Source organism: Hyperolius riggenbachi, chromosome 1 (assembly GCF_040937935.1).
Source record: "Hyperolius riggenbachi isolate aHypRig1 chromosome 1, aHypRig1.pri, whole genome shotgun sequence".
Classification (NCBI taxonomy): Eukaryota; Metazoa; Chordata; class Amphibia; order Anura; family Hyperoliidae; genus Hyperolius; species Hyperolius riggenbachi.
Window position 1 is genome coordinate 359,040,077 of NC_090646.1, and position 12,060 is coordinate 359,052,136.

At 44.7% G+C, this 12,060-nt stretch overlaps 1 protein-coding gene across 1 annotated transcript in view; it reads right to left on the reverse strand.

The window, feature by feature from the left end:
• Positions 1 to 12,060, reverse strand: part of SLC35E1 (solute carrier family 35 member E1) — a 74,143-nt gene that overhangs the window by 14,376 nt on the left and 47,707 nt on the right. The window contains exons 2-5 of the mRNA XM_068271289.1: positions 8,159 to 8,229; positions 7,931 to 8,068; positions 3,628 to 3,753; positions 113 to 358 (exon numbers count right to left, since the gene is read on the reverse strand). Coding sequence (XP_068127390.1) covers positions 113 to 358; positions 3,628 to 3,753; positions 7,931 to 8,068; positions 8,159 to 8,229 — 581 coding nt within the window. The remainder of the gene's footprint in view (positions 1 to 112; positions 359 to 3,627; positions 3,754 to 7,930; positions 8,069 to 8,158; positions 8,230 to 12,060) is intronic.

Genomic DNA, 12,060 nt, shown 5'->3' on the forward strand with positions numbered 1-12,060 from the left:
AAGCCAAAAACAAAATATTGTTTACTGCTGAAGAGTGCAATTTCTCATGCTAGACATATTCAAAACATATTCCTATTAGATATCTTGTTCTTCAGGATGAATTACCACTTACCTTGTTATATAGAAAAACTCCAAGAATAGCTGTCATCATGCCCAGAACATTGGTGCCAGTCACAGGATTACGAAGCATGAGGAGTGAGACAGTAATGACCATGATCCTTTTTGTAGCATTGGCTACTGAATAACTTAAAGGACTTATAAGATTGAGGATGCTGAAGGCAATAAGGTTCTGGGCAAAGTTACAAGTTCCACTGATTACTAAGAGCATAAGTGTCCAAGACCACTGAGATACGGAGGTCTGGAGAGGAAGACAAACAGAAATTAGGAGAAAGAAACACAAACAGCATCATGTATAAACACAATGGGACTTCTGAAGTAGACTACCACTACGTCAAGGCTCGTACACACAACCAACAAAAGCGCACAACCAACCCGACAACATGACTGATCACATGACCAAACAATTGCACAACTTTCATTTTCCATGCACCAACTGAACGATTAACTCATTTGCATATTGCACACACAAGCGGAATGATGGACTGCACAATATGGCCAGATTCATCCATTGTTCTGAGGCAAGTATCAGTCAGCACTCATTTGTCATTATACGCCTCTCAGAGTTACTTTGGGTAACCATCTAATGCTGGGAATACACAGTGAGATTTTTTGGCAGATAGATGGTTCAAAAGATAATTTCTGACACGTCCGATCTGATTTTCGATCATTTTTCTGATCGATTTCTCATAGAAGTGAATGGAAGTCGATTAGAAAATCGGACAGTAAATCTGCTGAAGAATCTCATTGTGTATTCCCAGCATAAAAGTCCTTCATTATCAGCAAGTGAGCACATTATAGCCATATACAGGCATGTTCCAAGTTTCACTATTATCTACTATCACTAATTATCTGACACAAGGGTATATACAGGTGAAACTTGAAAAATTAGAATATCTTGCAAAAGTTAATTAATTTCAGTAATTCAACTTAAAAGGTTAAACTAATACATGAAAGATTCATTACATGCAAAGTGAGATTTATTTAAAGTCTTTGTTATAATTGTGATGATTAAGGCTTATAGCTTATGAGAACCCCAAAATCTCAGATCATTGGAATATTGTGAAAACGTTGAATACTCTAGGCTCAAAGTGTCAGACTTATCAGCCAATTCATCCAAAACACCTGCAAAGGGTTATTTCATATATATTAGTTTCACCTTTTAAGTTGAATTACTAAAATAAATGGAATTTTGCATGATCTTATAATTTTTGGAGTTTCACCTGTATATACAGTGTCTGTCAAATGTCCCTGTGGCAATATTAATATTGCTGTGCAAGTAAACCATCTATTTTGGATTTACATATTATATTAGAGACCTGCAGGCTATTGATTAATTATGTCTATTTAGAAGCCAAACTTTTTTTTTTTACAGTGTGAATGTATTTCGAGCAACAAAGGCTCTAGGTTCTTGGGAAGAAATGCATACCAATTCAATACCTACACTCCAAAAAAGTTCATGAAGCTCTCCCCAGTGGAAACATACAGCAGCAGCTACCTGACCTAGTCGTCATAACACTCCCCCTACTCTATCCAGATGAACAAGCTTTGACTTTCATTGCCCAAATCTAAAACCAGTTCAGCGCTTCAGATAACGCTTTGGCAGTAATTGCGCTTTTAGGTATTTATGAGCAGTTCAGTTGTTGGTCAAAAATGGGCATGAGGTAATTTATCTAGGAATTAGTTTTATTGTGCCTGGACATGGCCTGTAGCATTATAATAGAAGTATTTTTAACCAGTTCCAAATCCTTGGTACATATATATAAGCCCATTTACCTCACGTGCAGATCAGGGGCATATGCGCATAATTTACCGCCGCTGTTCCAGATCACTGCACTGTTTCCATTCGCAATCACTGCATCCTCGTACTTCAGTGATCAGGCATGAGAAACAGCTGTTCTCAACCCCAATCACCGTTCCTTTGATGAATGGAAGCTTGCAGCAGTGAGACGCAGCTCTCATTCATAACTGAAAGGAAACCGTTACACAAACATTAGTCCCTATATACTGTTAACAGCTGACAGTGAACTAAGTGTAGTGCCATCCTGTGACTAAAAAGTAAAATACACCCAAATACACCTTAAGACACTTACTTTAATATTTGTTTAACCCCTAAACCCCTACACCATAGTCACCAAAAACTTGTAAAAAAAAAAAAAAAATACAATATAAAAAACAAAAACAAAATAGTTACCATAGGGACTTTTTAAATATGTATGTCATGAGGGTAGATTACGGTTGCCTTTGTAAATAAAGGCTTGTAATTATTTGTATCGTGGCATCAGTGGATCAGTCCTCCAGTGGTTCAGATCATTCCTGACTGACAGAACACAGAGAGTATCCCTAGGACCTATAATGTCCAAACCTGCACCTCTACAATTCGGAGTGCCACAAGGATCAATCCTATCCCCTCTGCTGTTTGCAATCTACATGTTGCCACTCGGTACACTTATCCAACGACATGGCCTGACGTACCACTGCTACACCGATGACACACAGCTATACCTGTCCTTCAAACCTGGTGGAACAGACCCTACCCCAAAAATAAACTCTTGCTTAGCTGAGCTTCAGGCATGGATGAATGATAACTGGTTGAAACTGAATGCTGACAAAACTGAGGTCCTGTTTGTCCAAAGCCAGTGCTCGCCATCAAAACAGCTCTATCCTAAAGCAACACCAATCAGGATTGGGAATTCAGACAAACAGCTCCAACCTTGTGCGCAGCCTTGGCATACTAATCGATGGGGATTTGAGTTTCAGAAACCAAATTTCATCTGTAGTTAAATCTTCCTTCTTTCATCTGAAGAACATTGCAAAGATTAAACATCTGATTCCCCCAGAGGATCTTCAAACCCTAGTCCACGCCTTCATCACATCACGGCTGGACTACTGCAATGCCCTTTATGCTGGCCTCCCCAAAAAGGACCTGCGTCGCCTGCAATTAGTGCAGAATGCTGCTGCCAGATTGCTAACAAACCAGCCTCGCCACTGTCACATTACACCGATCCTTCGCTCACTGCACTGGCTACCAGTAGAATGGAGAATACTCTTCAAGATTGGACTGCTGACATTCAAATCCCTGCACAATCTGGGCCCTGGATACATGAAGGACTTGCTGAAGCTGCACCACACCTCTCACAACCTCAGATCAGCAAGTTCTATAAACTTGGTCACTCTCAGAGTGCACCTCAAAAAATCTGGAGACAGAGCCTTCTGTCATGCTGCCCCTACTCTTTGGAACTCCCTACCACACCCAGTAAAGACAGCACCATCCCTGGAGCTATTCAAATCCAGACTGAAAAGCCACCTGTTTAGCCTGGCATTTCCGGACTTATAAAAAATTCTTCCTCAGTACCACGATGGTCAGAGCCATGCTTATGCGCTTTGAGTCCCACGGGAGAAAAGCGCTTTACAAATGTTATTTGTTGTTGTTGTTGTTGTAGATAAACCTATCACTAAAAAAAACAAAAACAGGTTTCATTCAGTCCAACAGCTGAACAGTCAACTTACCAAGTCACTTTCTACCAAGAAGGCTGAAAGGTCCAGTAACACCCATGTGGGTATCATGAAAAATACAGCATGGCATCCCAGAAGGCACAACAACCGCAGATGATGTATCCTGGAGTCTCGTAGCACCTAGAAAGTTACATTATTAAACAATGTTATCAGTGCCACAAGACCAAATATCACAATTTTGTGAACCACTAAAAGCTAAATTTGGGGTGTGTGGAGGATTTGAATTGTTACATATAGACATTTAGAAATGGTACATACATACTTTTTTTTATTTATTTAGATCGGTGGCTGCTGTACATGCAAGTTATCGGTAGAGGTAGACCCAAACGTCACTTAACATTGGGGAAGTGTTGGGATGGCGAGGTGATTGGATGCGGTGTCACAAGGCCGATTCCGGATCGATTTCAGCATAAATTGGATCGGGAATCGGCCTGCAGTACATAGGCAGCAACCAGATCTCTCTCTAATCAGATTCAATAAGAGTGAGATTTGTCTCTTGGTCAAATCTGCCCATCATCACTAGATGTATGGCTAGCTTAATAGAACTCGCAGTAAACAAAAACATTCCTCAAAGGGAGACACTGCTCGGTTGACAGCTAGAAACAGCCGTTATTTCCCACAATGAACTGCGGTTTACAGATAGGATCCTGACATCACACTGCGGGAGGGGTTTCCCCACATCAACCACACAGATGTCCCCGATTATTCAAGAAAAGGTAGAGATTTCTCATGGGAAAAGGGGTATTGGCTGCTGATGGGGATGACGTTCAATCCAAGGTTAAAATTCCTCTTTACATATCAGCAGCATTTATTACGCCAATCAGGAAGGCATGGCCATGTGATATGACCAACAAGGCTGTGTATCCAAAGCTAAATTTTAATTAGTCCTAGGATGAACTGAGTGGGAGGGATTTCACCTGGATTTCTATTGGCTGCAGGACTCCCCCCCCCCCCCCCCCGGAGGAGTTTTCTCTTACAAATCGGCCCTCAGCTTCACACGGGTGGAGAGTTCATTTCCACCTTACGGTTACGCTTTAAGACAAGATTCCTCTGTGTCCTTGTGCTGTCATGTACTTAAGTCTTGCTTCAGGCTTACAAAGCTTCTCTCTGAATCTACTGTAGTCCCCAGGAGGAATATAGTAACATTTGGTTTGACAATGAGACAACTCTCCTACCATGCACTTGGTAAGGTCTGACCAGTTGCCAAAGGCCCCCACTATAGCAAATTACTTCTTTAAAGTAAAGACAAAGTAGAGGGTAAACAGTCACCCTGGAACGAAAAAAAACACAGACACTGGGGAGTCCAAATGGTGCAGCACGTCACAAATGATAGAAGAAACCAAAAACATATGAGCAGAGGGCATTCAAAGGGAGGTTGCAAAAGAGCAACCAATCACTGCAGGTGGAGATCAACAAACCTGACCCCACTCTTGGGTCCAGGCTAGCCAGTGATGGTCGCACTTCTTGAGAAAAAGGCCCTAGTAAAAGGGATCCAAGGGTATCCTCTACCCTGAGCCTGGGGGGGGGGGGGGGGGGGGGGTATACAATGCACAACAGGATGAAGAAAAAAAAAAAGAAGAAAAAAAAAAAGGCACCCAGAGAATGATAAAGTGAATTAAAAACAAAATAAGGTTTGTGGTGGCTTCCCTCAATGGAGACAAATTCATATAAAATGAACTTGCAACGCGCTATGTAATATACATATATATGGATGTGAACAGGCTTTTAACCCTTCCTATGCCTGTTCACATCCTTATATTGGTTGTAAGGGCTGCTGCCCATGGAATTTCTCATCACACATATTTAGAGGGAGGGAGAGGGAGAGAGAGGAGGAGAGAGGGGGGAGGGGGAGAGAGAGGGGGGAGGGGGAGAGAGAGGGGGAGGGGGAGAGGAGGAAGGAAAAAAAAAAAAAAAAAAAAAAAAAAAAAAAAGACTTGCCTAGCTAGAGGGAAGCCTCTGAGCAGTCCAAAGGCTTCCCCATCTCTTTCTAGACCTTACTTTTGCCATACACTGACCCTCTGAACATATCCAACAAGAGCTTGTTGGATAGGTTCTCGTGGCCATGCTCCCCACTGTGTACCGCTGTACTGTACCTGCACGAGTACGGCCACGACTGAGCAGTAAGTGAGAACTCACACAGTAGAGTGGCCATGAACTGTCAGAGGGTCCTGGACAGTGGCAATGCTCTCGAGGAAGTGGTGGGAAGCCTCTGGAGGAACCAGAGGCTTTCCTCTTAGGGGTAAGTATCAAACCTTTTTATTTTTAGCTGGCTCGGGTTTGCTTTAAAGAGACTCTGTAACAAAAATTTCATCCTATTTTCTACCATCCTACAAGTTCCTAAACCTATTCTAATGTGCTCTGTCTTACTGCAGCACTTTCTACTATCACCGTCTCTGTAATAAATCAATGTATCTTTCCCCTGTCGGACTTGTCGCCCTGTGTCTGGAAGGCTGCCAACTCTTCAGTGTGATCTGCTATGCACACCCCCCTCCAGGCCCCTCTATGCACACTCCCGTGTGTGTGTGTTATTTACATAAGCCAGCAGCGTCTCTGCTCTCTGATATCAGTGAGAGAAGAGAGCTGGATAAAAATCCTCATGTTAGGCTGTGAAAGGAGCTGGGCTGACACATGCTGAGGAATTACAGGCATGGGCAGAGCTGTCTGCAGGAAGAAACAATCAGCCTCACAGCCTGTCACTCTTCAGTGCATGAGAGCTGCAGGGGACAGAAGGTAAACACACAAATGATCTTTTGAGATTCAAAAGGAAGGCTGTATACAGCCTGCTTGTGTATGGATGTATTTTCTATGTGTGGACATACTGTACATCAACCTACTTCCTGTTTTGGTGGCCATTTTGTTTGTTTATAAACAAACTTTTTAAAACTGTTTTTGACTACTTTTAATGCGGCGGGGAGCGGCAAAATTGTGACAGAGGAGAATAGGAGATGTCCCCTAACGCACTGGTATGTTTACTTTTGTGCGATTTTAACAATACAGATTCTCTTTAAAACCCACAAAAATAATTACTGTTGCCTTAAAGAGACACTGAAGCGAAAAAAAAAAATATGATATAGTGAATTGGTTGTGCACTATGAATAATTACTAGAAGATTCGCAGCAAAGAAAATATTCTCATACTTTTATTTTCAGGTATATAGTGTTTTTTCTAACATTGCATCATTCTATAATATGTGCAGATTACACAACACTCAGCATTCAAAATGAGTCTTTCAGAGCAGTCTGAACTAATGACCTCTCCTCTAGCAGAGAAAAAGTAAACAGTTCACTTACAGTTGAGATAATAAAAAGTCAGATAACAGCCCTCTCTATGACTAACTTAGTCGGAGAACTTAATGGCTTGTTTGCATAGAGATAACAACTTTTTTTTAACCCTCTCTAAAGGTGCGTACACACGCCGGACCGGAGGCAGCGACGGGTCCGTCGTTACCTCCCGCTGGGTGGGCGTGCCAACGACAGTCCGGCGTATGTACGCACTGTCGGCGGACTGATACGGCTGCTTCTGAGCGATCCGCCCGGCTGATCGCTCAGAAGCAGCCGTATCAGTCCGCCGACAGTGCGTACACACGCCGGACTGTCGTTGGCACGCCCACCCAGCGGGAGGTAACGACGGACCAGTCGTTGCCTCCGGTCCGGCGTGTGTACGCACCTTACGACTTAAGGCCCATACACACGGCGGATTTCCGCGCACGACGGGTCGTTTGAACGTTCCGTCGTTCCCCCGCTAAATCGGGCGTGTGTACAGGCTGTCGTTCGCTTGATAAGGGCGAGTTTGAGCGATCTGCCGGGTGGATCGCTCAAACTCGCCCTATCAAGCGAACGACAGCCTGTACACACGCCCGATTTAGCGGGCGAACGACGGAACGTTCAAACGACCCGTCAGTCGCGGAAATCCGACGTGTGTATGGGCCTTTAGTTGGAGAGTTAATGGCTTGTTTGCCTAGAGATAACAACTGGAGTTTCTTAACTCTTCCTGTACTGGAAACAATTAGACTGATGTATCTGATCTTAATGTTTTATTTCTTAGCTGTACTACACATACAAATCATAATATCATAATTTTTTTTTCGCTTCAGTGTCTCTTTAACAGTGTAGGGAGATTTGGCCTGTTGCATTCATGCACAAATAAAAACAGTAGTTTTTTTTAGTCAATTCAAGAGAGAAAGAAAGAAAAGCTATCCATAAAAGGGCTGGATCTTGGTAAATATAGTTATTTTCTCTCATGATTCTGCAATAAATCCTGTTGCCTGCCTTCTGCTTTAGTATGTTAGGGTACTGACCTTCTTGGAGAAGATATTCTGTAGAGAGAAAGCGAGTGTGGAAGCCAGAGCACTGATCAGACCCCACATGTCAAAAGAGATCTCGGTCACGGTGGCCAGCAGGACTCCTCCAATAATTGGAATCAAGGACATGTAAACCTGCGTTGACAAATAGAAAACATAATAAAACATGGAGACCAGCAGACAGAAGCCAAAACTCAATTACATGACAAACAATGCACAACTCGCCTTTGTAGTCTGTTTCTCCTTCATGATTATTCTAGACAGCAACACCACCCATATTGGCATTGTGGCCTTCACTAGAAAGAAAGAGTACAATAAACATAACATTAGCCATAAATCCCATGACTGTTGGACTGAACAACTTAAAATTTTAAAAAGGTTTTTTTTTTTCTGTCCAGCAAATCATATAACCCTAGCTCACCCTTCCAGATCTCTGGGTCATATGAATGAAGGTGGCCAGCAAAACAAGAATGGATCCAGCACAGTCTTTAAAGTTGTTCAGATAAGCTTTAATCCACCAGAAACCTGGTTTACAAACAAACCTGAACATGGCCCTTTCTTTGTAAACCATGTTTCTGGTGTATTAAAGCTTATCTGAACAACTTTGAAGACTGTGCTGAATCCATTCTTGATAAACTAGCCATCTTCACACATTACCACACAGGTTGGCCCATTACAATGCAGCACAGTGTTCTCCGCAGATTTTTTTTTCTCCAGCTGGGTGGCATGAAAAAATAGCCAGGTAGGGCGCAATGAGAGAATGCAGGGCTGGTTCCTCTCTGTGGATAGGAGGGGAGCTGATGACAGCCGGTTGCTCGCCAAAACTAGCCAGGTGGAGCACCCAGCTAAAAGAGCCTGGAGAGAACAGTGCACCACCTATGTGACAGTCACAGTGAGGCAGGTGCATTGCAGCATACTGGCATTGTTACTGTAAAATGTGCATTAACCGTGAAGCGTACTTTTCATTAACTGTATGAGACAACATGTAAATAATGTAGGGTGCCCATTTCCAGGTCAGTTGCTATCCTGCTGTCACAGGCTAATGATTATGCAAAGCAACTGCCATCGAGCCTAACCTTAAAGGATATCCGAGGTGAAAAAAAAAACTAATGATAAACAATTGTATCTGTCCTTCTAAAAATGACTTGAGCCATCCCAGTTTTATTACATATTTAAAGAAAACCTGTAACAAAAAGTTCCTCTGGGGGGGTACTCCCCTCGGTAGGGGGAAGCCTCCGGATCCTATCGAGGCCTCCCCCCGTCCCGTGTCCCGCGGTGGTCCTGCTCTGGCCCTCCGAACGGCGAGGATGTAAATATTTACCTTCCCACCCCCCCCCCCCCCCCCACTCGGAGATAGGCGGAAATAGCCGATCACTGTCAGGCCGCTCTACTGTGCAGGCGCAGCTTGTCAGGCCTGGATTACCTGAGACTTTGGGGAGCCAGCGCTGGATTGCCTGCAGCTACAGCGGAGGCCTCATTGGGACCCTGAGGCTTCCCCATACCAAGGTGAGTACCCCCCCAGGGGAACTTTTTTGTTACAAGTTCTCTTTAAATATACTTTTTAAAATGTTGCATGGCCTCTTCTCAGTGACATTCATTAAAGTGAACTTAAACTGAGAAGGATATGGATTTTTCCTTTTAAAATAATACCAGTTGCCCGACTGTCCTGCTGATCCTGTGTCTATAATACTTTTAGCCACAACCCCTCAACAAGCATGCAGATGAGGTGCTCTGACTGAAGTCAGACTGGATTATCTGCATGCTTGTTTCAGGTGTGTGATGCAGCCACTACTGCAGCCAAAGAGATCAGCAGGACTGCCAGGCAACTGGAATTGTTTAAAAGGAAACATCCATATCCCTCTCAGTTAAGGTTCCCTTTAAAGTATGCCAGAGCTAAAATCTATGAACAAATGATTTTTTTTATCTCTTTCCTGCTAGCAGAAGCCATTTACTGCCAGGAAAGTGTTCTACGGCTGCAATTCCTTATCAGTGAGGGTTAAACTATAGTCCGACCTGGTCCCGACCCAAACAAACTCATTTGCATACCTGATTTTTAACTTTCAGGCAGAGAAAGGAAAAAAAGAACCCAGCCTAGTTATTGGTGTACTTGGCACTGTACATACAAAGGTTTATCTCATGTCACATCTTACCTTGAATGTCCTTTAACCCCTTGCCGACCGCACGCTTATACCGTGCGTCGGCAAAGTGGCAGCTGCAGGACCAGCGACGCAGTACTGCGTCGCCAGCTGCAGGCTGATTAATCAGGAAGCTGCTGCTTCCTGTCAATTCACGGCGGGGGGCTCCGTGAATAGCCTGCGGGCCGCCGATGGCGGCTCGCAGGCTAAATGTAAACACAAGCGGAAATAATCCGCTTTGTTTACATTGTACGGCGCTGCTGCGCAGCAGCGCCGTAAGGCAGATCGGCGATCCCCGGCCAATCAGCGGCCGGGGATCGCCGCCATGTGACAGGGGGGGGGGGGGGAAAGGTAGGAGAGGGAGGGGGAGAATGTCGCCACGGAGGGGGGCTTTGAGGTGCCCACCCCGCAACATGCCTGCACGCAGGAGCGATCAGACCCCCCCAGCACATCATCCCCATAGGGGGGCGATCTGATCGCTCTGCGTGCACCCTGATCTGTGCTGGGGGCTGCAGAGCCCACCCAGCACAGATCACAACAAACAGCGCTGGTCCTTAAGGGGGGGGGGTAAAGGGTGGGTCCTCAAGTGGTTAAACAGAACATTTCTTGATAAAAATAAAGTTAACCCTCTTTTTATTCAGTTAATTTGGTGGGATTTTTGAAGATTACTATGCACTTATCTCACTCACACAGTATTTTATGGAAAGCACGCACGTGCAGGCGTGTACGTGCGTACGTGTGTACGTGCGTACGTGTGTACGTACGTGTGTGTGTGTGTGTACGTACGTGTGTGTGTGTGTGTGTGTGTGTGTGTGTGTGTGTGTGTGTGTGTGTACGTACGTACGTACGTACGTACGTGTGTGTGTGTGTGTGTGTGTGTGTGTGTGTGTGTGTGTGTGTGTGTGTACGTACGTACGTACGTGTGTGTGTGTGTGTGTGTACGTACGTACGTACGTACGTACGTACGTACGTACGTACGTGTGTGTGTGTGTGTGTGTGTGTGTACGTACGTGTGTGTGTGTGTGTGTGTGTACGTACGTGTGTGTGTGTACGTACGTGTGTGTGTGTGTGTGTGTGTGTGTGTATACGTACGTGTGTGTGTGTGTGTGTGTGTACGTACGTGTGTGTGTGTGTGTGTGTGTGTGTGTGTGTGTACGTACGTGTGTGTGTGTGTGTACGTACGTGTGTGTGTGTGTGTGTGTGTGTGTACGTACGTGTGTGTGTGTGTACGTACGTGTGTGTGTGTGTGTGTGTACGTGTGTGTGTGTGTGTGTGTACGTGTGTGTGTGTGTGTGTGTGTACGTGTACGTACGTGTGTGTGTGTACGTACGTGTGTGTGTGTACGTACGTGTGTGTGTGTACGTACGTGTGTGTGTGTGTGTGTACGTACGTGTGTGTGTGTGTGTGTGTGTGTGTGTGTGTGTGTACGTACGAGTGTGTGTGTGTGTGTACGTACGAGTGTGTGTGTGTGTGTACGTACGTGTGTGTGTGTGTGTGTGTGTACGTGTGTGTGTGTGTGTGTGTGTACGTGTACGTACGTGTGTGTGTGTGTGTGTGTGTGTGTACGTACGTGTGTGTGTGTGTGTGTGTGTGTGTGTGTGTGTGTGTGTGTGTGTGTGTGTGTGTGTACGTACGAGTGTGTGTGTGTGTGTACGTACGTGTGTGTGTGTGTGTGTACGTACGTACGTGTGTGTGTACGTACGTACGTACGTGTGTGTGTACGTACGTACGTACGTACGTGTGTGTGTACGTACGTGTGTGTGTGTACGTACGTGTGTGTGTGTACGTACGTGTGTGTGTGTACGTACGTGTGTGTGTACGTACGTGTGTGTGTGTGTACGTACGTGTGTGTGTGTGTGTGTACGTACGTGTGTGTGTGTGTACGTACGTGTGTGTACGTACGTGTGTGTGTGTGTGTACGTACGTGTGTGTACGTACGTGTGTGTGTGTACGTACGTGTGTGTGTGTACGTACGTGTGTGTGTGTACGTAC